The 27,282-nt window shown below is 44.7% G+C and overlaps 1 protein-coding gene across 1 annotated transcript; it reads left to right on the forward strand.

The window, feature by feature from the left end:
• Positions 1–12,045: 12,045 nt before the first annotated feature.
• disco (disconnected) lies at positions 12,046–18,425 on the forward strand. Its single transcript, XM_001355020.4, has 2 exons — positions 12,046–12,769; positions 15,766–18,425. Exon 2 carries the CDS (start codon positions 15,821–15,823, stop codon positions 17,519–17,521), a length of 1,701 nt encoding a protein of 566 aa, XP_001355056.3. The 5' UTR covers positions 12,046–12,769; positions 15,766–15,820; the 3' UTR covers positions 17,522–18,425.
• The last annotated feature ends 8,857 nt before the right edge of the window (positions 18,426–27,282 follow it).

Below are 27,282 nucleotides of genomic sequence, written 5' to 3' on the forward strand. Positions count from 1 at the left end.
CTCCTTGCTGCTGCTCGCATTTTATAATTTCATATTTTTTCATTCATTTCTCCCTCTGCTCTCTGTTGGTTTTTGGTCCCGTTCAACCCCAAAAAAAGGCTGAATAAAAACATAGAGCGCGACAAATAGATAACCTCAGGTAAAAATTAATAAACATCCTTCCTTCCGTCCGTCCCCAGAGCCCAGAGAATCTAGAACAGCCGCAGGAGGCAAGGACGGACCGAAGTCTGGGGAAACCGAAAGCAAAACAAAGAAGCCCACCAGATGGATAACGATGGATGGCGGATGGGGGATGGCGGATGGGGCACGGGGCACGGGGGATGCGGTGTGGCAAGCCCTGTTGTTTTTCTTGTAATCAAAAGCGTTTTCATTGTTTAACAATTAAATTGCTGGAAAAGGCATCATTAGCAGTCGCGAGTCGCGCTAGTCCCCAGGTCCCACAAAATGGCAAAAGGGCAGAGCAGAGCGGAGCAGCATCCTGGCTGTGGGCGAGAGAGAATGCTCACTTGAAGATATTCTGGAGGAGAACAAAGAAAACTAGCGACGACGGCAAAGGCGAATGCGAAGTAAATGAAAATATCGCCGGAATACCCCACGGTAATGAGTCCCCCCCCCACGCGCCGCATTCATGCACCAAAAACAAACGAAAAACCGAATGGAACGGGTGCATGGATGGCAGGGAACCAGAGCAAAGTTCACTTTCAGGCACAGACACAACAGCAGAAAGTAGAAGCCGTAGTAGAAGTGCCCCAGACAGTGTCTGGTGTGGGGGGGGGTTGGGGGTTTGAGCTCCAGATACATAAGCTACAGTTAAATGCTGGAATGGGTGGGGCCAGCCTGGGCTTGGGGGCTGGGGATTGTCTCTACGCATTACGGAGAATCAATTTCGTGCGGGGGAGTAGGTGGGGGCGAAAGGGGGGGAGGGTACAGAAATTATGAGGAAGCTGCCGTTACAGCTCAACCGCTGCCGGCACCAACGACCTTCCAACGAACGGCCTAAACTTTTGTGCAAACAGTTGTTTAAATATCCAGCAAACGCGAAAGGGTTAAATTCATAATATGGCCAAATTAGATACAGCAGCAAGCAGCAAGCAGTGGAACAACCATAGAATAACATAATAGAATAAACCTTACCCTTTTTGTCGTCTCTCAGAGCCAGTCCTGGCCACCCCTTGCAGCCTTACAGCCTTACGGCAGGACTCTGCTAATGAATTCCCAAAAGGAAATTTCCCTGAATTTCGGTTACAACATTTTAATACTTTTCCTTGTCGAACAACAGTACAGAATAACCGTGTCTGCTCACTCTCTCTCTCTCTCTCTCTGCTCGTTTCAATTAGCTTTGTCTCCAGCATCGTACTCGTACTTGTCGTCCTGGCTAGAGTCCTTCTGGCAGTGCAATTGCGACTTGTGACCCGAAGCTCTCTCTCTCTCTCTCTCTCTGAACACAATCTAATTTCATTATGCTCGCTTCGTATTCCCCTCTGGGCTGGGGTTTGGGGCCGGGGCTGGGGCACATCTTCAATATTTTCCATATTTATGTACAAGTATCTGGGCAAGCTCGGAGTAAATGGTGTTCGAATGCAAATCTTGTCTCTTGAAATGCACTTTTTTAGGCTCCCACTTCTTGGCCTTTCTCTAAACTAAAGATAGTTCTTGTAGCCTCATAAGTTAAGCTCCTCCTGGTATCTATTGTAATAATTTTCATGTAACTAGCAGCAGGGTCCTGCTTGTAGATTACCAGCTTCGAGCTGATTTTATTTGTATTATCACATAAAAGCTACTTTCTTCAAAGATATGGGATTCAGACACTACGTAAATCAGTAATTAAAGGCTTACAAAAATATCGCATATCAAAAACATAGCAGAAACCACTAAACCGTATCCCTATATACCCATTTATCAAGCAAATGCTACAATATTTAAGCTGGTTTTTTTTTTAAATTTATAGATAGGAATATAATACAAAAAATACACTACTTTTTTTAAGGATTAAACCCATTTATAAAGCACATTCTACAATATCTAAGCTCCTTATTTTTTATTTTATAAATAAGAATATATTTTAAAAAAAAGTGCACTACTTTGTGGAGGATTAAATATATCAAGGATAAATGTATCAGATATGCGTGGAGCAAGAATTATTCCTATTTCTCCGAATTTACAATGCACCGTAAAGTTTTTAACAAAACAAAAGCTTGTATAATTTTGAAAAATGTATAAAAATTGCATTAACAAAAGTAAAACGCACTCCCCTGAACACTTTTCAGGAACTTTTCTCCAGAACTTTGAGCTGTTACAGCTTATTACATTCATTTTATTTCACCTATCACTCTCTTGATATATACTTCTGTAAGGGCATATGTATTTAGAGGACATTCTAAGCTTGGCATATAATATTTATAGCAAATTTGGCCAAGTCTAGAGGCTGGCCAGCGCATCCTCTCCATGCTGTATAGAAGGAACATTCAGTGGACTGCAAATAGGTGAGTAGCTCAGATTTGAAATGAGAAATTTTTGTGAAACAAAGGAATCTGCCTGGGGCGGACGGAGGAGCTCTTGAGCCACTGCTCCTACAATTTGGAGAGCTTCTACGAGTGCTGTGGTTGCCGCAAACTCTCTTGTCTGGCTTGTTGGCCCAACATGTCATTCCATTCCCGATGGCGCTACAGTGAAATCGAACGGAAAGAACGGCTCCCTCGGACTGGTACTGGGCGTGTCCGCCAGGCGAGAGCTTTCACTGTGGGCTGTGGAAATACCATAGTACAAGTATTTGAATGTACGAGTACATATGTACTTGTGGCTTGTGGACGGCTCGGCTCCTACTCGTTGGGCAGCGGCATGAATGGGTCCTGGTCCTGGTCCTGGTCGTGGTCCTGGCCAAGAGGGCTTCACTCGATTGCTTTTATACATTTTTGAGTAGCTCCCCCACAAACCTCCCCCACCCCCCAACAACTGCAGATGTCATGGTGTTGGTCCTGGTTCTGGTTCTGGTTCGGGTTCGTCGTTCATTTTGTACTGACTCTTCCCCCACATGCTGGACACACAATAGAGAGGGCTGGGTCGGGGGGCGGACTGTGTCTGGGAATGATTTGATGATGCATTCCATTTGTGTGCCACACCACTTCAGTTCACTCCCTTAAATTTTTGTTCATCTTGTGGTCCCCCATCCCCATTCCCCCACCCCATACCATCCGCATGTCGCGGTGCATAATTAAAAACTGTAAACCACACAAATAATCCCTGGATAGTACGAGTCCCGTACGGCATTCAGGCAACGGGGTGGCTTCCAGACTCTCACTCATCTCTCATCTGTTAGTGTGTCTGTGTGTGTCTATCATTAGAGCTTCGAGAATGTAATGTTGCCTCATCAGATTTGGGTGCCTTTCGGCGTCGCTCTATCTCGCTTTCACTCGCATGCATAATACATGGGCTGCTGTGCCCGCGAGGGTGCAACCTCTAATGTCCTTTAATAGTTTGTACCGACCTACGAGCAATTATTAAACATACCCTCGCACACACACACACACACGCCAAGGGAAAATGAGAACGAGAGAGGAACGAAGCGAAAATCTGTGGGAAAACCTACCCCAAAAAATTTCATAATTATTACTTGATGTGTGGTCGTCAGGATACGAGTACGAGGAGTATTTACCAAAGTATGGGTGTGGCCTGTGTCTGTGCAAGTGCGAGCGAGAGTACGGATACGAGTATCTGTGTAAGTGGGTAATATCCTCGCTGTCTGTATGTACTCATCAAATGCGTACATACCCATATTATGTACCCCCGAAAGGATGCAAATCTGTTGTGATTTTCGACAAAATTATATTTTCGATTTAATTGCAAAAATTTCCAATAAATTTTCAATGCATTTCAACAGCAAAATTAAATTGCAAATTATCGAAATATTTGTTTTAATACGTACATAAGTTATGTGCAGGGGAAATGCAAGTGCATATTGCAATCATTTCGTGTTGAAGGGCTTATTACATACTACTTATTTGAAATATTAATAATAAAATGAACATAACTGTTTTCAAACTTAAAAAGAGATTTTATCTTAGATCCCTTTGTGATGAAAGGGGCAACTCTGATGGACCATCCATAGGCCAATGTTGAACTAGATTTAGTTTCTTGGCTGGGAAAACCATCTGCAGAAAAGTAACCAAAGCCCAGCCATATCCATGACTCCTCGGATCGGGTTCGTATTCCATAAATATAGTTAGATCAGGCCACAATATGTGGGTGGGCCATACTCGATTTCTAATCCCCCGGACAGACACTGGTCCCATTGTGTGCTATGCCGATGGGCGGATACACGATCGAGCGGCCATGTTCTTTAGCTAATCTTCCATCGAACATCTGCAGAAATATGGGATGATGTGCAATCATAATATTCGACCACATTCGAACAGAGATATGATACGATACGATTCCGGGGGTGCACAAAGGAATTCCATAACCCAAAAATTGCCAACAATTCTGTTTACCTAAAGAATCTCCTTTGTTGGCCTGTACTCTGTATTCTGTATCTGAGTATCTGTTGTAATTATGGCGTAATTGCAGTAGAGCATTGTACTGTATTGGGACTGTTGAGTAATCTGGCCAAAACATAAGAGCCATCAACCATCTTGGGTTTCATTGTGGGACAGCTCCATGCCCTGGCCATCCCAGCCAGCCACCTTTAGGCAGAGTCCTCGAAGTCCAGAAGTTCTGGAGAGTAATGTTCGGGCTAATGCCAATTGTGGTTAACCTCTCAGCCCCGACTCTCTTCTATCTGGGCTGAAAGCTAGGGTTTTCGTTTTTAAGAGTCTTAGGTCTAAGGTTTGCCAAACAGTTGGGAAAGGATTCTTTTCTAGGGTTCGGTAATGGCAAGAATCTTTTTGGGAATTTCCATTCTCAAACTATCTGTCACCAGGATGATGATCCCTGCCGAAAGTTCAATGGCAACGGAAAATCCCAATCGAAGAGTAGAAGCCAGTCTGTATGTACCTGTGAATCGGACTAAGACCTGCTCCTATTTTTGTCGAGGCTAGTTTATTGTGATCCTTTCTGGGTGCTCGATGCCGGGGCCGGGGCCGTGGCCGGGGCTCGCGTCGCGTTTATTGAGCTTGCTAATCGACCTTCCTTCCCATTGCTGCTGGCGGCGGCGTTGCCATTGAACTACGCTTAGTGCGGTGGTCCTGCGCGTCTGTCCGTCTGTCCTGATTGTCCTGCATCCTGTCTGTCATACCTGGTAGCGGTACTGGTGCCGGGGCTGGGCCTTGGGTTGGGCTGGCGTTGGATTTTTATGGGCGGCCATTATGAAATTCAGACGACATGTTGGAAACGAAAAACCCTTTCGGTGAGAGAGCAGCAGCGGCAGCGGCAGCAGCAGAGGTTTTTATCACCCGGTTAGCAAAGTTCTCATGAAGCCATTGTAACCCTTTCACTTAATTATTGGGCACATAATGTGCCATATTCATGGCAACCAACAGACGGTGGGACGGAAGGACGGCAGGACGGAGGGCCGGCAGGACGGAAGGGAGTCTCTTCGACAATGGAAACTACTAAAACCGTGCCGTACCGCACCGAGCCATGGACTACCTGGATTTCTTGGTTCGGCCAGCGATTGTGCAATATTCGAGTGCCGTGCCGCACGGAGTGTCGTGTCTCGTGTGTGTGTGTGTTTCTGCGGAAGCCCGCGCGGATTTCACGCATTTCATTGAGGAATCGTTGAAGGGCGCAGCGCTGTGCGATAGATTGCACCACCACTACCACTCTCTGTCCTGGAATATTCTGCATTCATACTCGTATGTGTATGTGGATCTTTTCCCAGTCACCCCCACCAATGTGCAACGCTGGCAGCAAGCACCCTTTCTTACTCTCTCAGGCATTTGTGTAACCAAATACTCTTCCATTTTGGAAGGCTTTAATGGACAACCAAAAGGATGGATGGATGAATGAAGTTGAGTCCCGAGTGTCATTGAGCCATTGACAATATTGATTCAATATTCTAAAATATAGGCTTTTTCTTAGAAAATATAGTTTTTGCTGCAGTTCTTCGGCCTGAAAAGTATATCATTCCCATCCTGAGAATCATGGAGGAAACCCCAAAGACAGTCCTTACATAAGAGGAGCCCAATGGGGGCGTGGATGAGAACGGGGAACGAGACCGAGGGAATCGATCTGGAAAAAGAGAAACAAAAATGTAATTAAATGTGAGATGTTGTGACGCCTTTGTCTGGAGGACAGACGACTGGCTGGCCTTTCCCCCTGCCTTTCTGGGTCCAGGTTCACTTTGAGATACAGATACAGATTCGGATTCGGATTCAGGTTCATGGTTCGGGCATGGGTAAAGAATTGTTCGTAATCGATGCAGGGTCAAAATTATTAATGGATTTTTAATATCATTTGTGTCGGCGTAAATTGTGTTTAAAAAAGAAGAAGAAAACAAATGAAACAAAAATGTGAAACGATTTATTGACACGAAGTCAAGTACAATTCCACCATCGCTTTGGTCATGGGAGTGCAAGATATACATTGTATATCACATGTAGTCCACTCCGATCCACGTACTCCACAGCAGGGCCTCCGCCTCGACCTCAGAGAGCAGAGTGTGAAAAATGATTGATCGATCTGGACTTGGACTCGGACTCGGACTCGGACTTGGAGTTCGATTCGTTCGGAATCGGAATCGGGTCTGCTGGGGTGCGTGCACAAAGGGCGCCGTGTCGTGTTAATAAAGAACTTTCTGCCTCGAGTTGTGGCACTGTGACAGAGCCCCAGAGAGACAGTCTCTCGAAAATCTGATTTCTTCGACTCCAGCAGAGCGGCGTGGACAGCAACGACAATCGACATAATAAGATAGCAATTATTTATCAGATCTCCGCACAGATCTAAGAGGCACAAATACACACACACAAAAAACCTGGAGAGTGGCCAAGCAAGACACAACAACAGTTTTTTGATTAATGAAAGCATTTCGCCACACAATAGAAGAGAAAGGAAAAACGAAAGTGTTGACTAGCACTAGGCCAAGGGGAGGGACGGGATCGGACCGGACCGGACGGGACATCAAATGAGTCCGGAGGAATGTTCAAAAACGTAGATAGACTTTTCCATTTGTCCCCGCAACACTCTGATGACCCAAAAATCGATTGACTTTTCACCTCTGCCCTCGAGAGAATCCATCAATAAGCCGATGGGAACCGCACAGCCTCTCAAGTGCCCAAATGGGACGCTCTAAAGGGGATAATTGGGAGACCTCTTAGATTTAGTCTTAATGCCTTGAAATAAAAAAAAAACTAATTCGAATTTTAATTTTAGTTTGAATAAACGAAAATGTAAGATTATATATGATTCTAAGTTCATTAAGAAAGTTCTAAGTTCAAAAGGAAACTAAAAAGTGCAAAAACTAATACAAGTTTTTGAGCTTTAAAAAATTCTAGCAAATCAAAAAATGGCATTGTAATTAGAAGCAAACACGCCCATATTAAAAATAAATATTCGGTTAAATTAAATTAAAAATAAATCTCTTTTATTGAAATTTAAATGTATGAAAAAGTCTCGCAATACAGCACACTTTAAAATAAATACATTATATTACATTTTTAGGTAATATATATAATTTATGCAGCATACAAATAATTCATTTAAATATGAAATATATTTATTTTAAATATAAAAGGGTAAATCCCATTTATTGTAACTATTTGATGCAGGGCCTTTTTTCTCTGGGTATGCATGTATTAGATATTTCAAATGCTAGAAACAAATATAAAAAGAATATTAGAAAACGTTTTACAAAGTATTTCCTCAGATTCCTCACAAAATCATATATGAACATCACCTGTTGTATGTCGCGCACTGTACGCCTAAAAAAGCCAACAGAAATTACATATTAAAACGTATTAAAAATTATGAATACTTTCAAATATCTTTCGCATAGACCAGCCCATTTTGCTGTTAGCTTTTGATGTTGTTTTTTTTTTCGAATAAATGTTTTTGTAACATTTCCCAACAATACAAAACAGCAATACAAATTGAAAGTGTAACTAAGCAGGCTTACATAGCTGACATACACGTACCTACATATGTATGTATGTATGTACAATATACATAATTCCATTCCAATTTTTTTGTATGGTACACACATGCAAATGCTCTCTGCACATTTTATTTTTTTCGGCTGCCGTTGCTTTTACGAGTGCGAAAGCGAGTGCGGGTACACTCGTATACGTATTATTACGAGTGCGGTTATCCGCTTATAAAAATGGTTTAACTTTGACCTTCAAAGTGTATTGAGTGGCTGTAACATACACACACATACATATGTACATGTCTAGTCTTTCAAGTCGAGTAACCTTTGGCTTGCCAAGCCAAAGCCCATCCACGTCCCCGCCCCCGGCTGTTAATCGATTTGTGCTTCATCGAGAGGGGAATCTGGAGCCGGAATCCTCCCAAAGATTGAAGGGCAAACTAGAAAATTAGTTCACACGAAACTTCAATCGCCCCAACCACTCGGTGGTTATTGAAAAGGATAATCAGAAGCAGCATTGTTTCACTCTCGAATGCATGCCTCAGGAATCACTGCCTCAAGTCAGTTTAATTGAAGGAAAGTCTAACAAATAGGATTTTACTTACTCTAAAGTAAGTAACCCTACTTTTGCCCTTAATGATGTTCGTATACGCAGCATGTACATATATACAGAATTCCACCTCACTTTAAAGTCATATTCCAAATTAAATCCCTTGTAAAGGGACTATCTATACATAATATATACTATGAAGTATACTAATATCTAGAATTATACATCCATAATTTCTACCAAGCCCAAGTTGTAAACTGTTTTGTCCCATTTCTTCTTTATAAATGTTTTCATTTAAGATTGTAATTCATAATACATTATTCTTTTCGGAGTATAAGCATTTAAGCTGTAATATTGAAGTAATCCTATGATAATTGTGATATCGCATATCGTTCTACTATATTTCAGCTGTGCCATACCATACCATAAGTACTAACTCCTCTGACATCCCCACGTATCCAGAGACCGCCCTTTCGTTCCTCTTCCATATCATGTACCCTTCATGATGCCATCTATGATTACCCCATGAGTACGCCTAATCATAGGAATTGTATCAAAATAAAACGAATGTATAATTAAACAAAATTCGTTTGTTGCTGGACAAAATATGTATAGAGCTATGAAAGCTTTATTTTTTTAGAATTTGAAGTAAATAAAAATATACTATACCATGTACATTCATATCTATGCCTGTATGTAAAACCATTGGCACTATTATGCTGGCATTCCACACACTTAATCCATACATTTATTAGTCATTACGCACATGGAATTAAAATTTAACAAAATGGTTTCATGTGTCCAACTTTTTATAAATTTAAATCTAAACGAATTATACATTGTTCATTTTTACATATTACAAATACAAATATAAGTATACATAGATGTGGAAAGTCACTCTTTAAATAAATAAATGATGCTAAAAGGATTTAAAAGATTTTTTTTACGCACAAATAAATTTGTTATTATATAATTAAACAATTTTAAATTATGTTAATTGTAGAAAAAATAAACCCCAATGTTTTTATTTGGTTGGAAGTCATTTAAAAATGTTCTGGTGCTTTCTGTCTGAAGTCTGGTCTTTTATCCAGACTTGTGGATCATTGAAACGATAGTCTCATTGAAAATGAACACGAATATATATGTATTGTAATGTAATGTCTAACACATTTACATAAGTATTATATTTTAATCCTCATAGACAGTGATTTAATTTGATTCATAATAATTTAAGATGCATCTGAAACACATTGAAGACATGTAAATACATACATACGTATGTGCTTAGGTATAATATTATTAAAGATTATTCTCGTATTAAAACTGAATCAGATTTGGTTATTTGAATAAACGATTGAATGTGATTGAATGAGCTTAAGTGAGTGTGTGATTCTGGAATAAAAAGCACAATGAGAAGTCAACAGTATATATACACGTACAGAAGTACATACATATGTACATATACATATAATCCAAAAAAGTAAATAACAAGAATGGAGGGACTACTGGCGTCGAGGGCCGCAGCTTTTGATACCCTTGAATGTTGGAATATTGACCCTATTGGGATTTGTTTCTGATCTGCCACTGATTTATGTTGTATAAATAATTATGTATGGCATTCAAATTTTCAATTGCATTCCATTAATTAAACATACTATTTTATAAATTTATTCTACGGTGGTTCTTTTCTACGGGGCAAATATCAAGTGAAAATAATGATACCCATTTCAAATGGTACCCACAAAGTGTCCCTATGTACATCCTCTGTCCATGTAAAAGACATTTCTACACATAAAAAACATACATGCATATATATTTATTTACATATGTACATATATATGTATGTATGTACGTATGTATGGACGATTTACATAAACAAAACGCATAAGAAAAGCAAAAGAGTGAAAGAGATGGCAGGAAAAAAAAAGAAGAAAAATGTAAGCAAAGACGAAGAAGAAGCAACAGAAGCAGCAGGCAGCTCCGACGGCAACCAACGACAACGACAACGACGACGGCGACTCTTCGGGGCCTTTGTCACCAGCACCAAAAAAGTGCTCAAATACTATTGGTGCAGAGGGAGACAGGCGAAAATCGCCCCCATATTAAAGTGTCGTATTGTGTGACACCCATACAGGGACATAAACACACACACACACACACGCACGCATACACAGAGAGACAGAGCATACAATTTGTGGCGCAATCGCATAGCCAGAGACAGAGGGAGAGAGAGAGAGAGACACACACAGAGACACACAGCGAGCAGTGTGGATCAGCCATTGGTGTGCGCCAGAGTGGGACGGACAGAAACATTACCGGTTGGTCTCTGCCTGCCTGCCTGCCCAACGAGTGGCAGCGGTTGACAGCGGGCAGCGGGCATCGGGCAGCAAGCAGCGACAGCGGGCAGCGTCAACGGCACACAGTGGACATAAGACATCAAATGACAAAAATTTAAAAGAACGAAACGAGCAAAAAAGCAACGTGTGACGGCGACAGAGGCAGAGGCAGCGACAGCGACAGCGCAGCTTTTCTGGTCAATAATGAGACTGAGACGAAGACGAACTCACACACACACACACACACACTCGCATGTAGCAGCGACAATTACTGGCTGGCCATTTCCATTCCCGACAACGATGCAGCGCAGTCGGCAGCAACAACCAACTCGTTTTAGCTCTGAAACCGAAACCGAGAGAGCGCTCCGTTAGCCTTTCAGCGAGCGAATGACAAGGGAGCCAAAGCAGTGCGTGAGAGAGGAGCCTCCACACAATCTGTGTCTGTGTGGGTGTGAGTGTTTGGTCAGTAAACACACACACACACACACCCAATACGTCGCATGTCAACCCCACCGCTACGGACCATCCACTCAGACGACACTGTGCGAGCAGGCAGGCAATAGCCGAATATAAAGAAGTTACACTGCTCTAGCACACACGCACAGGGGGATCCGCCCTATACATATATATAGAGAAGTATGTATGTACGGTGAATGGTGTATATGGTTTGTGGTCAGGAATTAGCCTCCAGTGCGAGTATGTGTGTGTTTCTGTGTGTATTGGGGGTGGTGGGGGATCTCTCTACTCTCCTCACCACATAATGACATATAATAAAAATTGTTGCCTCTGCTTAAGAGAGCCGCCTGAGGGCCTTCCAGCTCTTTCCACTCTTAGCCGATGCACTGCTTTGCCGACACTCGCTCTCGCTCTCCATGGCCTGCGAGTGGGCTCGTGCGAGCGGGATAGCAGGCTGTGTATGTGCGTGCGTGCGTGTGTGTGTCTAATGACCCATCGACGACAATGTGACACAGGCAGCCGTCGCCGCCACCGCCGCCGCTTCAGGGAAGGCCAATTCCAATAGCGCATTTACCCTCTCTCGCTCTCACACTCTCTCAGCCAGCACACACACACACACACCCGTGAACAAGCAAACAGAAGCAGCGCTGCCAGCAGCAGCAGAGGCAGCAGAGTCGCTGGCACCGGACTCTTCTCTGCTTCATTCAGGTAGACATTTGTGTGGCAGTTGTCCGCTGCTGCGTGTCGCTGCTGCTGGAGAGTAGTCAGAGTGAGAGAGCGAGAGACCAAAGTGTCACCCACCCCGCTGCGCTGCGCTGCCTTGTTGCGTGTGTGTGTGTGCGTCGCATTTGTCGTCGTCGCTGTCGTCGTTTCGGTCGTTTTTTTCTGCTTTCTGCCGCCTCGCAGCCTCGTCTCGGCCTGCACGACAATCAGTGTCACCCACGACACCCGAAAGAGTGGATCTTTGCTCACTGCTTGTGCTGTGCTGTGTGCTGCTTGTATTGCTGTCACCTACACACTGTTACCGTTTTTGCCTCTCGTTTTCGTTTCGTGTGCGTGCGCGTGTGTGCATGAGACTTCTTGTTGCCGTCGCCGTTTGCCCTCCTCATACACCAAAAATAAAATAGTGCTTGACGACAAAACTTTTTTAATCAAAATTCTACAACAAAATGCAATAAAAACCACAAAAACTCATGGAAAATATACGCTACTTTCCCACAAAATATTTTTTTTAAATACGATAAAACTGTGGACCCGAACAAAAAAAATATATCGCGGGAGAAACCGTTCAAATAATACAACAAATTAAACACAAGTGCTGAACAAAATAGTGGAAAAAACTGAAGAGTTATAAAACAGGAACCTGCCTGAAAACCCAGGAAAAACAATACAAAAACAAAAAACAACAAGGTATGTAAAAGAGTACCCGTACCCGTACCCGTACCCGTACCCGTAACATTCTTGTGTCTCGGTTTTGCCGGCGGCAGTTGTTGCATTTCCAAAAGTTGATTCTCAATCAGTTAAGACTTTGTTCGTGTTGTACCAAGGATCCTTTTATAATGAGTGCTGGCCAAAGGATCATTAGTAACATCATTAGGCTTGGAATCCGAATTCTCTACAATTTTAGTCATTCCAAAGGAGAGTTGTGTTATGCGAAGGATCCTTGATTGTCAGTGTCCATCTTAAGGTTCTAGATCTAGGGTTAGGTGCTATAATGTCGGTATAATTTTGGAATCATACTTTAACGATGTTTAGTTTTTTCCTAAGACTTTCATTTGAGGAGTTATCTGGGGATCATCTTCAGGGCCTTGTGTTCTTTAGGATTCTACATTATTTCGCTTGTGTCCCATACTCGTTCACTCCGAAATGCCAAAGTTCTATTTTGTCATACTGTAGTTGTCTTTCAAGCGATGTCAGAGATCGTATGTTTATATACGCAATCATAATCATCATCAGCATTGTCATTTCATTCCACATCGGAGTACTAGTAGTATCCATTACAGCCGAACAACCGCTCCCCAACGCTTGGATTCTTCTGTGGAAATCTCTAAAATGTCAAAGTTGTAATTAAGATTTTTGTCTTTCGAATGATGTTTCTGCCGGACCATCATCTCTGGGGTCCGGTCCGTTGCTCCCCGTGGTCTCTGGTCTCTGGTCTGTAGTATCTTGTGCTGGTAGTATCTCTACTTGCCTACTTGCTGCCTATTATTATGTACTACTATTAACAACAACTACAACGGCAATTATAGGCAGTGGTCACATCTCTGGGGCATGCCTCGTCGCTGCCTGTCGAATGGATGCTGTGTGCGAGAGTAGCTGGTAGCCGTTGTTCGGGGACTTTCAACATTTTTCTGCCGATAATCAAAAAAACGTTTCGTCCGAGCCATCAAAAGTTGTGATTGGTTTTTTCTCTCTCTGTCTCTTCCTTCTGGATCTGTTGCTCTCTCTTTCTGTGCTTGACAAAAATAATTATCCCATGTACCATCCATCCATCCAGCTATCCATGTCTCAGCCATTCACACACTTGCGCGTACATACACGCATTTTAATGCTATTGTTGTTATCGTTACTAATGAGCCCCATAAAAAAAAAAAACAAAAAACTTGACTGAACCGAACGCCCCTCTCTTCAGAGTCTCCCAGTCACCCATCCCCATCCCAAGTGGATCTCTCTCTCTCTCTGAAACTCTGAAACTTTTAGCTGACATTGGGCAAGCGGCTAGCGAATGTGTTCGACTTTTAAGATTGATTCCAGATAGCCCCGGCCACAAAACATCTCTCACACGACCATCATGATCATCATCATGCTGCTGCCGGCCGCGTTAACAATTGTCCCCAGCCCAAAAGTCTCCTCAATCTCTTTCCAGTCTCTCCGCTCAACCAATGTCCGTCCATCTTTGGTTTGCCAGAATACCCTGGAAGAGAGGGTCTTATATGCCTGATCTTCAAAAGAGAACGATAATTCATAGAGATCATAGGGATAATTTGGAACCATTGGGTACACTATCACCAACAGACCATAAGATGAGTAACGGCCATACATTTCAATGGTTATGTGAGCAAAAGGTGATAACTTTTTAGTTAGAAACTACCCAAGATGTACTCGCATTTCCAGGGTATCCCTTACTTCGTATAGCCATTCCCTGCTGCTGCTTTTTACGTCGGGCTGCTGGCTGCTCACAATTACGGTAGCGAACGGAGCCAACAATAAAAAGACGCTTGGATCACATTTGGTGGCTAGCTAAAGCTCTGTCCCTGCCTCTGTCCCTGCCTCCATCTCCGGATCTCCGGATCTCTGGCTCTGTCTTTGGCTCTGATCGCCGCATGTTGTCGTCTTCGTCGTTGTTGTCGTTGTCGAATGTCGTTGTCCGAGGCGATTTTAATGGCAGCCAAAAAAGCTGTAAAAGATTTCGCTCAAGCAAATGAGGCAATGTGTACACACACACACACACACACACACACACATATGATGGGTGCCCGTGCCCCCTCTGTGTGTACGTGTACTTTTGTGGTCAACTGTTGTGTTGACATGAAAGATCTGCCGATGGTCTGTCACCAGCACTAGGAGATTTCCGTAAAAGTCAGCAGCTCCTTTGGCTTTCACTTTGGCATCGGAAAATGGGTTTGGAAATGGAAATTGGGTTGAACCGATTTTTATAGATTTTTATACATAGTTTCTCCAAAGCAAGAAGCCTTTTATTTCAGATGTATTTCAAATACATTTTCCCTATAGATTGTTCGATTTATCGGATTAATAATCGCTGGACTGACTTTCAATCGATATTTACGATCGCTTATTAATAGATTTTCTCCTTCTTTCATTTTGTATCTGTTATTCTAGATACGTTCCATATTAATTGTGGGATATTGCATCTTTTTGATGATTTCTTTGATTAATAATCGATTAATAATCGATTAATAATCGTTGAAATCAGTTGCAATCGACAGATTTGCCCTCTCTGTCATTATTAATTGCTGTCGCAGTTCCATCTTAAGCCATATAATTGATGGATTGTTGTTCCTTTGATGTGCCTTTGTTGAACCCTGTTGACCTGTCCTCGATTTAATTGCGCCTCACACATGAGGGAGAAATGGATCCAGCCCGAAGGGGATGGGTATCCCAGAGACTTGGCTGACTTTTGGCGATAACGTTTGGCAGAGCAAAATGTTGCAAAACTCTTGCAATCCGACTTTCATCCCTCCCCATGCCACATGCCACAGTTCGCTGCCCAGTCCCCAGTCCCCAGTTGTGGCATAAGTTTGCGATTAGGATTGTGCGCTGTCCGCCGACTGATTGACCGTTTGAGCGACTCCCTGATTGACACTTACACTTGCCCCGACTTTACCGCCTCCCCGCACCGAAAAGCCTCTCTAATGATACCATCGTTTCCCTCTCTGTTTTTGCAGGAAAAATCCCAATCGAACGAACGTCCCGGCCATCCATTCATCCGGACAAGACACCATGGAGCACATTATGAATCCGTTCATGTCGCCCGCTTATCTGCTCGGCCATGGCCCACATTCACATACACATGCCCATGCCCATGCCCATGGCCATGCCCACGCCCATCCGGGTATGGCCAGCGGCACAAATTCGCCGGCCAGCTCTCCAGGTGGATCCTCGGGCTCCGGTGCCGGACAAAGCAGCAGCAGCTCCTCAAAGCCCAAGCGCTGGGGCTCGCCGCCCATCAACCTGGCCGGACAGTTCATCAATCCGGCCACCGGCAAGAAGCGCGTCCAATGCTCCATCTGCTTCAAGACCTTCTGCGACAAGGGCGCCCTCAAGATTCACTTTTCGGCGGTGCATCTGCGGGAGATGCACAAGTGCACCGTCGAGGGCTGCAACATGGTATTCAGCTCGCGCCGGTCCCGGAATCGGCACAGCGCCAACCCCAATCCGAAGCTCCATTCGCCCCACATCCGCCGCAAGATCTCGCCCCACGACGGACGTACAGCGCAGCAGTTCCCCGTTTTTCCCGGAGCAGCTGCCGTGGCTGTGGCCGCCGCCGGCCGCTTGCCGGCTGCCTTTCCAGGACTCCTGCCACCACCGCCGCCGCACCACCATCCGTCGCATCATCATCCTTCCGGGGTGGGCTACGGACCTGCCATGATGTATGGCTCCGGACTGCACAGCCTCGGACTGCTGTCCGCTGGACAGGAGCGAGAGCCCCTCTACGAAGAAGATGTGGATGCGGAAGGGGATGGGGATGGAGAGGGAGACGCTGATGCTGATGTCGATGCAGAGGGAGATGGCGATGATGATGGTGTCTTTGTGTACGTGGACATGCATGCCAATAGCTCCAGCCCGGCTGCCTCCAGCCAGGAGTGCCCCAGCGAGACGGATGCGGACGAGGAGATGCACTGCAGCCTGAGCCTCACCAGCAGCAGCAGCAGCAGTGGCGTCTGTGCCGAAGAGCAGCGCTCAGCTGATCAGCCGCTGGACTTCAGCCTCCACAAGCGTCGCGAAACAGAGCCAGAGCCAGAGCAGGAACAGGAGCCAGAGCGGGAACGGGAACAGATCAAGCGCTCGTCCAGCCCCTGTGGGGGAGCCTTCTCCATGGAGCGCCTGCTGAGCAAGCGCAAGCGGAGCGACAGCAGTGCCTCTGCCGCCGTCTCCACGGGCCTCCCAGAGACGAGCATCAAGATGGAAATGGAGCTGGAGATGGACGGCGACAGCTCTGAGGCCCTGGCGGCGGCATCCGCCTGCATTGACCTATCGGCGCCGCCGACCAGGAAGCACTCGCCCGTTCCACTGTCCCTGTCGCTGCCACTGAGTCTGCCCCTGCCGCTGGCCATGGATCTGGAGGAGCAGCATCACTTCCGACTGCTGCAGACGCAGATGTTTGCGGCCGCTGCGGCCGCCGCTGCAAGCGCCTCCAGCCAGCAACCGCCCAACGCCTTCCTGCCGCAGGGTGGCGTCGAGCCGCCGTCCCACACCTCGCCCAATGCCCCGCCCATGTGGAGCCTGCTCTCCGAGGTGTACCGCTCGATGCTGCTCAAGACGCAGCAGCAGCAGCAGCAGCAGAGCCACCATCACCACCAAAGCGGAAGCCACCATCACCACCACCACCACCACAGTGGACACCACCAGCAGCAGCCGCCGCAGCAGTCGCCGGCGCCGTACGGCGACCTGCCCCCGACGAATGCCGCCATCTCCGTCTAAGCTTTGGGAGCCGCCAAGGACGAAGGATCCTTAGTCAAATGTTTATTATTATTTTATTATGAATGTTTTATATTTTGTGTGTTTTTTTTTTAATTTTTATTGTGGGCCTCGCGGTGCTGCCGAAAGCAGGGCGTTGGAGGGGCTGCGGACAGAGTCCCCACCGCCCCCCACTACCCCGCCGACGGCGGCATGGCAGCAGTCCCCGAATCTGCCTCGATGGGTATTACAAACTGGAATTGCTCCAAAACTTAGCTTTTTTTCTGCTCGTACTTGTGTTATATTGTCCCCTAAATGTATCTTTTTTTTTCGTGTAGATATAATGGTAGATCTAGGTGTACTATATAGTATTCAATCCGTTCCTCAGTGCAGCAGCAGCACGAAGCTAGAGCGAGTGCGAGTGTGAATGTGAATGCGAATGCGAGTGCGTGAATGAATGAATCGTTATCTGAATCGAAGGGAAATTCGCGATTTCCCACCCCCTCCTCTCTCAACCACATCTCGAGCGGTGTGTGTACAACGAAGTATTGATATTTATAAACGAAAATACTAGGTATATCCATAAAACACATATATTAAATAGTTCTAAGACAAAAACAATTTTTTTCATAGTCAATAAATATTGTATTTTATAAACTGAATGTACTACTAAAAAGCAAGCTCTATGGAAACATATCCTATTGTGTTAAAACCCCCCCTAAACTATACATATAGTACATACATACATGTGTACCCATTCAGATAGATATGTACAATAGATCGTAAGCGAAAAGTGAAATGTTATTGCTCTTTCTCTCTCTCTCGTAAAGGAATATTGCTCCATGCCGCATCCTGCAAAAGGATTGATTGTGTATTGTGTATTACAACATGATTTTAAGTTTTCATTAACAATAAACAGCAAACAAAATTGGAAAAATTTAAAAATACAACAAACAAAGTGGTTATCAATTGGGTTCAAAATATATCCGGGCACATACGTGATGGTGGGGGAAGGATATTTATTTTTAAAGGAAATTAAACCTTAAATCGAAAAGATAAATAGTTTTCAATTGGTTTGAAAGGGATCTTAACTTTTAAAGGGAATTCAAACAGAGTGTGGATCTTGAAAGATTTGTAGTACTCTTAGGGACAGATATGATTGAGAAACACTCGTCTGATCCATTTCCTTTCCAGACACTTGTAATCATTTCTGACAGCAAATCTGTGGAAATCTCTTGGTGCTTGATGCTTAATCGATGAGTGTGTCGGGGCCATAGACGCGTACGAGTCTGAACTTTGATTCGAATATATACATAAATAGTTTATATAGTAGAGTCCGATGAGATCTAAATTGGGAAACGCCCTCGAAATTTCAGTTTGCCTCCCTCTCTGGCTCACATGTGGGGAAGGCGTGACATGCGGCATAAGCTGTGTGTGTGTGTGTGTGTGTGTATCATGATGAATGCCCGACTATTGGTCGCAGCAGCGGCAATGGCAAACCACATCATCATCATCATCATCATCATCATCATTATGGATAGGCATTTGAGGCCACTTATGGACAGATTACACAGATACTCACACGCACACTCATGAACCTAGTGATACTCAGGCACACAAATACTCACGAGACGGGACTTATGTACGAGTGTATGTACATTCCAATAAAAACAAGCTACGATATTAACATTAACACCGCGCACACCCTTTTTGTCACTCACTCGGCTCTGGGGCTGTGTCTGGGCTCCGGCCTCCAGCCTCCAGCCTCCGGGCTCCAGGCCTTTGCCTGGAGCTGGCTGTCCAACTCCCTCTCAAAAGCCCGCCCCAGAGGTACGCGTACACTCGACAAAATATCTTTTGTGGCCAGGAGAGCTGAAGAAAGAACCTCAGAACCAAAAAAAAACAGAGCTAAAAATATGATAAGAGATGTTTTGGAACCCAGACTACGAGCGAATTAGCCTTTGTTTCTCTTAGTGTATTCACACGAAAATCCAAGCCGAAAAATTCCACATTCATCTGGAGAATGGAGCTGGAGCTGGAGCTGGAGCTCACTGCACATACGATATGTACATAGTTGTGTGAAACCGAAACCGCAAAATTGACATGGATGCGAGACTGTGAAAATGTCAAGTGGTTTGAAGCAAAGGATATGACTACGAGTTGGAGCAGAGCAGAGCCAGGGCAGAGCCAGAGCCAGGGCAGAGCCAGAGCCGGGGCAGAGCCAGAGCCGGGGCAGAGGGTACCCACCAGCCAATCCGTCAGAAGAGCGGAGGGGTCGTGGCGGAGGCGAGACAGCCCAAGCTAAACGCTTGCCACATTATGAGATGATCCTTGGCAGCGATGTCACTTGAGACAAACATTCATGCCTGAGCATCGCATCCCAAAGACAACGGGAACGGAATGGAAACGAGCCTGGGTATGGGTATGGGTATGGGTATGGGAATACACGAATGCGAATGGGAATGGGACTCATCTCTTGGGATCTATTTACTTTTAAGTTTCTGAATTGGATGATGTCACTCCGCTGAGTCGGAGACGGCAATGGAGCTGCAGGGGTAGGACGATGCCGGCGGAGTGGGTGACTTTTTTGTTCAAGTACTTCGGGACATTGGCGGTGGCAAAACGGAAACCGGCAAAAAAGGTTTCGTTTATGTCAGTGTCGAGCTTTGGTACATATACTCTTAGCCATAGGGTCGTGATGGAAGGTATTTCTGGATTGTGAATGAGTGAGGCAAAGCATATTCGGGGATCCATATATGCTACAGTGGAAAATGGAAAATATACGATTATAATGCTAAAGAAATGGTAATCTAAAAAGTCCGCTATACTGATAGACCATAACCACAGACATCATAAATAGTTAGATGAGTAACGCCTATGGATTTCTTTGGTACACGATTTATTCAGGGTGGCTCCAGGCTCTCTGAGACGTTTGTGTTAAGGGCAGTGCTTTCCCAGAGTATCCGCTCTTCGGTCTATCCAAATATTCTTTGTTTCGTTTTGTGTTCTTTTTTGCTTTATGAAATATTAGAAAAATTTACAAAGCGTTAAAAATTAACATTTCAAATAGGATTGGAATAGACTCGACTCCGCCGCACATGGCAGGGCAGGGCAGGGCAGGGCGTACGAGTATGTGTCCGTTGCCATCGCCATCGACGACGTCTGTTTTTGGGGGATGGATGCAAATGCGTTTATTTTTGGAGACAATTGAAAACCACTCGAGGGTTATTGAGATGTGACAGTCAAGTAGTTGGAGTCGAGTCAAGTCGACTCGTCGCAATGTTGCGGCGCGTCGAGATAACTTGACGTTTGAAATAGGATCAACTCTTGTTCCGATTGCGAAACTGATGCAGATACAACACACAAAATAGAGTTGGCATTACCACCGTTACAGTTCCAGTGCAAGGAGTGGACATGAGTATGAGCCATATGACAGGCGAATGACACAAGTAACTCCGAAAAATGTAAAGAGGGTTGGGACACACCAACACCAACACCAACACCCACCCCATCATTCCACCCAAAAGGAAGGAAAAGGAAGGATGGTACATAAGTAGCATCATATCAGAGATGTACGATATGGCAGCTCATAAAAGGAGGCAAGTGTGTGGGTGGCTCTTACGGATGATTAGAAACGAGACCGTGGCGAAATTTATGGAAATCAATGAGTGAATTCTTGATTTTTACCACCTTTATGGGGGGTTATCAATTACACATTTATTTCTATGTATGTTTCCTTTCGGCGGATTTATGGGGAGCCAGCAGAAACGGCTTTCGGTATGGGCTCTCCCCATTTTCTAGATCTCATGAAATTCTTCTACTTTGAAATTTACTCTGACGTAAAGAACGCGGATAAGTGCTTCCATTCATTGCCATCTGATCGGATCAGAAGAGTCGAAGATGTTTCCGTGAAGCCCAGAGATCAAATCTTATTTGTCGTTAATTGAATTTGTCATACGATTTGGTTTTGGCTTTGGCCCAAAGTGGGTCGCGACTGCAATCCGGTTTCTCTCTGTCCATTCATGTCAATTGGAAGCTGGAAGTCAGTCGTCTATCGCATCTTTGGGATTCGCTTCTGTTGGAGAGGCTGGGCTGGGCTACTTTGGGATGCATCATCGTTCGGTAAATGGATCGTTTTGTTGTGGAATTACTGCTGCCCGGAGCCACAATAAAATTCATTTCGATTTCGGTAATTGTACATATCAGCCAGAACAACAACAACCATCCGAACTGAGGCCCGGCCGGCCACATACGATGGATGGATGGACCAGAGCTAACAGCAACAGCAACAACAACAACAACAACAACGCGGATTACAAGTAAGTAAATATACTTAATTTTAATGACATAGAAAACGCTGCTAAAGTGGCCGCTGATTGAATCTCGTTAGTTGTTACCCCGACGGGAGAGCCGAGCCGAGCCGGGGCCAGGCGATACCAAGAAGCGACTCCCAGTCTCAGTCGCAGTCCCAGTACTTGGGCAATTAATTCGACATTTTAATTTACATTTCATGGGAACATGCTGCGGCTGTACCGATGTACGTGAAGCTGCCCCCGGGGGACAGACGGACAGACAGGGTCCAAATGGACCACCGGACAATCAACTCTCGAGAATGTCACATGGGGGGCATCGGCATCCGAGTGCAGTCCAATGTGACACCTTTGGGGCAAAGCTATAATTTTATTTTACCAAATTACCTTGCAAATCTGCTGTTTTATTTATCAACGAGTATTCTGGGGGAATTCCGTGCGAATTAAAGCCACTAATATTCGTTTTTTAAGGGATTAAAGCATGCAATTTGTTTCAGCATTTACAACACATAATAAATAATACAAATAATAATCAATCGAAATGTAGAATAGTGTTGTCGGGGATTGAAAGCTGCCAGCATTGCATTGATAGATTATACCCGATAAGCGCGGCGGCAAGTGACATTCGCAGATGACAGGTGACGGACTGCCAGTGAAGTGAAGTTGGCTGCGGAAATGTGCAGTTCGATTGTGCTTATTAATTGCATAATATATGTAATATATCACCTATAAATGTTACTTGCACGGAACACCGTTCGGTTCTGTTCTGTTCTGTTCAGTTCTGCACACAACACAGTGCGAGGGCCTTGGGCAGTTTTGACACCTGAACGCACGGACCCGAACCCGACCTGGCCGTGAAAATGGTCTCCGTGTTCGGAGCTCTGTGCACATGTGTTTCTCACCCCTCACCGCACTGTTCTTGGTGTGTGTGTGTGTGTGTGTGTGTTTGTGGGTGCGTTTGGGTGAGTGCCAGGCATAATCATTATCTGATTAAACAATTGATTAAGTTTTAATAAATTTGCAAAATCAATATGAAAAATTAAGTGCAGTAATTACTTAAATGGCTGTTTGCATACCCGGCGCCCAATGCAAATATTTTGCGAACAACAATTTAAACACGCCGCCAGACCCACTCCACACTCCTGATGCTGCTGTCCCTGTGTACGTGTGTGATCTTCTGCCGGTGTGTGTGTGCGTGAGAGTGCGTGCCGGCATGTGTGCCGACCAAGGTGTATTAGTGCAAGGTGAGGCCATGGCACTCGTGGCAAAACGATGCATTTGCGCCTTAGCTTCGGGCAGAGAACGGCAGGGCAGAGGCGAAGCTTGCAGCATACGAATCTTGGCAGCGGGGTTATGCCTCACCCTAGATAAATACACCTTGTGCGCGCAGGCCTACGTCTGCCTGTGTTCCTGTGTGCCTGTGCGTGTGTGCGTGCCGCCTTGGGCGTGTGTGCATTGCCAGAGCAGGAATATATTGAGAGATTCAGAAAATAAGGTGAGCCATGGCCAGTGCAGCAATACGTTAAGTGTGACATTACGGCTCACCTCACGGAAATACACCTTTGGAGCATACATTTTTACCTGCTGCATTATATAAATATTTACGTAATACACATACATACACATGCACATGCATGCACATACAAATTCGTATACGTACAATGCGTAACGCCCGTTGTCAACAACATAATCAACAACAGCGCCAGAGCCACGAGCAGCCAATGGGCACCCCAAACACCCAGACCCCCGAGCCCAGACCCCAGACTTGGGCCAACCAGACAGCCGGACCGACCAGTCCCCCCTCCACCACCCCACCGCCAGTCCCGAGTCGAAGAGCCCCAGTCCACGACAGGTTGCCTGGCTGGTGGCTGGTGGCTGAGGCTGAGGCTGGTAGGTGTCGGTATTGGGTGTAGCACCGTCCCAGCCTCACGCATCGCATCCTCTCGTGCCACTCGATTTGCATATTTCTCAGTGCGTTCTCTCTCTGTCGTTGTCGTTGTTGTTGTTGTTGATTTTTTTTTTGTCATTAATTAAATTACATTGCGCAAATTGCAGCGACCACATCACAACAGCATCAAAGGGGAGCCATCCGCATTGTGTGCACCATCGACCATCGACCATCCACCATCTACCATCCATCCAGCAGTAAAATGAAACAATAACAGGAATAGCCTATCCACCACTCGCCCCCATTGTTTGTCCTCCCCAGCAGCACCAGCACCAGCACGCAGATCACAAGTCCAAATGCTTCTTTGGGGAATGGAAGGGCTTACCTGTCATACGCATCATCGGATGGTCAAATACGACTTTGGCTTTGGCTTTGGGTTTGCCTTTTGGGGGAAGTGAGATGATCCACCAGGCAATAACAAGATAATTTCGATTGTCCCTGGCCAGCATTTGAGTTGCGAGAGACATTGAGGATGGGTCGATACTGATGTATGTACATACGCATACGAGTACTCAGCCTCAGAGGGTTCTCCTGCTAATTAGCAGTGCCATAAAAACCCCATACACAAATACTAGTTAAGACATGTAACTGCTGGCTGTGCCTCTGATCTTGGCCGAAACCCGACCCGGGATGGATTCCGAGGCAGCTACCGGACGGAGATAAGTAGCCAAAGTTCGGGTAAATAAACCAAAAAAAAAAGGAAAAAAAACACAAGCAACGAATAGAAGAAGTGTGACACAGCGCAAGGAACAAACAGGAGGGACCATAAAAGGGTTCTGGGTAAATGTCTCCCAGGTTCAGTCGAGCCGAAAAGATACTCGCCAGAGAGAAGAGATACAACAGATGGAGATATATGACAGAAAAAGATGGTCAAAGGAAGAATTTGAAGGGAAGTTCTAATGTTGGAAAGTGTAGCTAGCAAATGGAAATACAGAAAATATTGATTGGGCTTTTAGTTGGGCTTTTAAAAAACAGTTCATGGGGCTATATAATTTGAGAATGAGTGCCTATATTCCATATAGGAACAGTAAGTATTCTGCAAAAGTTTGAATATAGTGGAACACAGTTTTATCGAGTCGTATTAAGGTACTTTATCATTGAACCACTATTTCGCATAATATTAACATCGATCTTAAGATAGCTTTAAGCAACCATATCTTCACATCCATTAAATGAACTAATGAAAAAGTCCAAACCCATTATGGACTACATCATGAAATGAGTGAATCATCGCCAGTACAGTACAGTATTGGTAAAGGCTTAAAGGTTTATCCATGTCTAAGAGCGTAGGGAAACACGGTCTATTGTTGCTCTTGGGTGACACATCCATCAAAAAGAATACTAATCAGTAATGTAAACACTAATGTACATGTGTATATAGTACATAGAACCTACATCAATCTGTACATCGAACACCCACAGCAACTTCCATTTGCATTACCATATCCTATTCCCTATTCCCTGTTCCCTCTTTCCGATTTCCAATACACGCACACATCGGGCCTAAGAAAAGAGCAACGCAACAGAATAATAAATAGAATTGGATAAATAGAAGAAACCGTGAAAGGGTAAATTGGGCGACATGTTGTGAAAACATGCTACCGAATTTCATTTTACAATCGTGCGACAAAACGGGGACCAGCAGGCCAGACCCCTATAGGACCGGAGAAGACGACCCAAGAACTGTGTGTGCCGAGGCTCTGTTTTTCAGTTTTTTCTGTTTGTATTTGCCGAGACCAAAACCGAGACTGGGACCAAGACCAAGACCAAGGTCGGGCTGGTCGCGTTTGCGTCGGCAAATGCTGTTTAATCTGATATCCAGAGGGCCATATCGTTATCGCGGTGTGCAGTAGTTGTCTAAGGGCAAAAGGATCACTTTTCAAGGAAAACATCGCCAAGTGCAATTAACACATCCAGCAGCAAATGTGTTAGGATTGGTATTGGTATTGGTCTTGGTCTCTGCGACCCTGCGACCTGCGACCCTGCGACCCTCTGACTGGGCTAAGCTAACACTTTGATAATGATAATGTGATCTGTGTGACTGTGCAGCATCGACAGCACGGCGGTGTCGTTTGTGGATGTGTCGTATACGATGGATTTGTGTCCAACGTTGACGTGCGGCGGCACTCAGAGAAGGATCTCCATCTTCTATTGATGTGTTGTATCAACATAAACATACGAATACGAATACGAATGCGAGTCCGAGTACGAGTGCCAGTACGAGTACCAGTACGAGTATATATATGTCTATTCGTGTCCAACAAACTAGTGGATAAGTGCTAATTGGGTTTGCCAGAAAACCGATACCCCGTATCCCGTACAGGGCTCAGGGGCAAAAAAGGGCTGCAGTCAGCTGCGTTTTGATGTTGGGGTTGATGTTGGATGCTGTAATAGATCCTAATGCCAACCAACGTCAATGTCACTTCTGCCATGGCATCCGCTTCGCTTCTGTGCAGCATCGACGCATACATATGGAGAAACACATAGGAAAATACCATATCCGACCATTAGCTACCCTTCAACACAGCTGTGAAATCTTCAACTGAACCCATCTAACCATCATAGCTTGGACCCACAACAAATCTAAACCGAAATGGGACTCTGAGCTGCTTACAAAAGGGAACGTAATCGAACAGGTTTTAGCCATTCATCTATAGATATATATCTCCAAGACTATAGTAATAAGGAGTTCTACAAGTCTTTGAGTTAGGCAATAGATTTTGTTTTTTTTATAATTATAGTATTTTATTACTTATCTTTAAGATTTTAAACATCCATACCTACTATATGTTTATGTATAAGAAAGTATCTTAAGATTCTGCTTTGATTTGGAATACCCCTTTCTCAATATATCACATCTGTAAAATGATTTTAAGCTGATTATAATTATAGTTACTTGATGTACTATATGGTGGCTGATCAGGCATGTGCTTGCATGTGGCATGGACGCCATGTGCTGGGTCGGGGCGGTGGGCATAATGAACCCATCAAAGAGAGCTGCTCGTGGAGTGGAGTATGAGAGTTGTCCAGGCGAATGGGTTCAAGTTGTGTTTCCATTTTTTTTTTGTTCCATTCTGTTGGCAGCCAGGCAGGCACTTTATGCACTTTGGCCGCTGCGGGCTTTGCCGCTTCACCAGAGTCCAGCAAAAATTAGTTTGGTTTATTTTCTGTGGTATACCCTTGAAAAGGGGTACTATGGTTATGATTTTTGAGCGTGAACTTTATTGGAATTTCGGAACCTATAAAGTACCTCAAGAGTTGAATCTTGAAGCTTGAATCTTGCTGAAAATTTGTCCAGGATATTTGCAGCAACATTTTGAAATGGGATTTTATTATTATTTTCTTTCTTAAATTAGCTAATGGAAACGACGGACCTGCAAGGGTATCAAAGGCCTCAGCCCCGAAGCTGGACGGAGTTCCTTTTTTGTTGTTGTTGTTGTTTTGTGTGTGTGTTTTGTTTTGTTTTGCTGCGATTCGATTCAAAATTGAATGCCATGAATATCGGAGCAAACCGAGCGAGTGCATGG

Source organism: Drosophila pseudoobscura, chromosome X, assembly GCF_009870125.1.
Source record: "Drosophila pseudoobscura strain MV-25-SWS-2005 chromosome X, UCI_Dpse_MV25, whole genome shotgun sequence".
NCBI lineage: Eukaryota > Metazoa > Arthropoda > Insecta > Diptera > Drosophilidae > Drosophila > Drosophila pseudoobscura.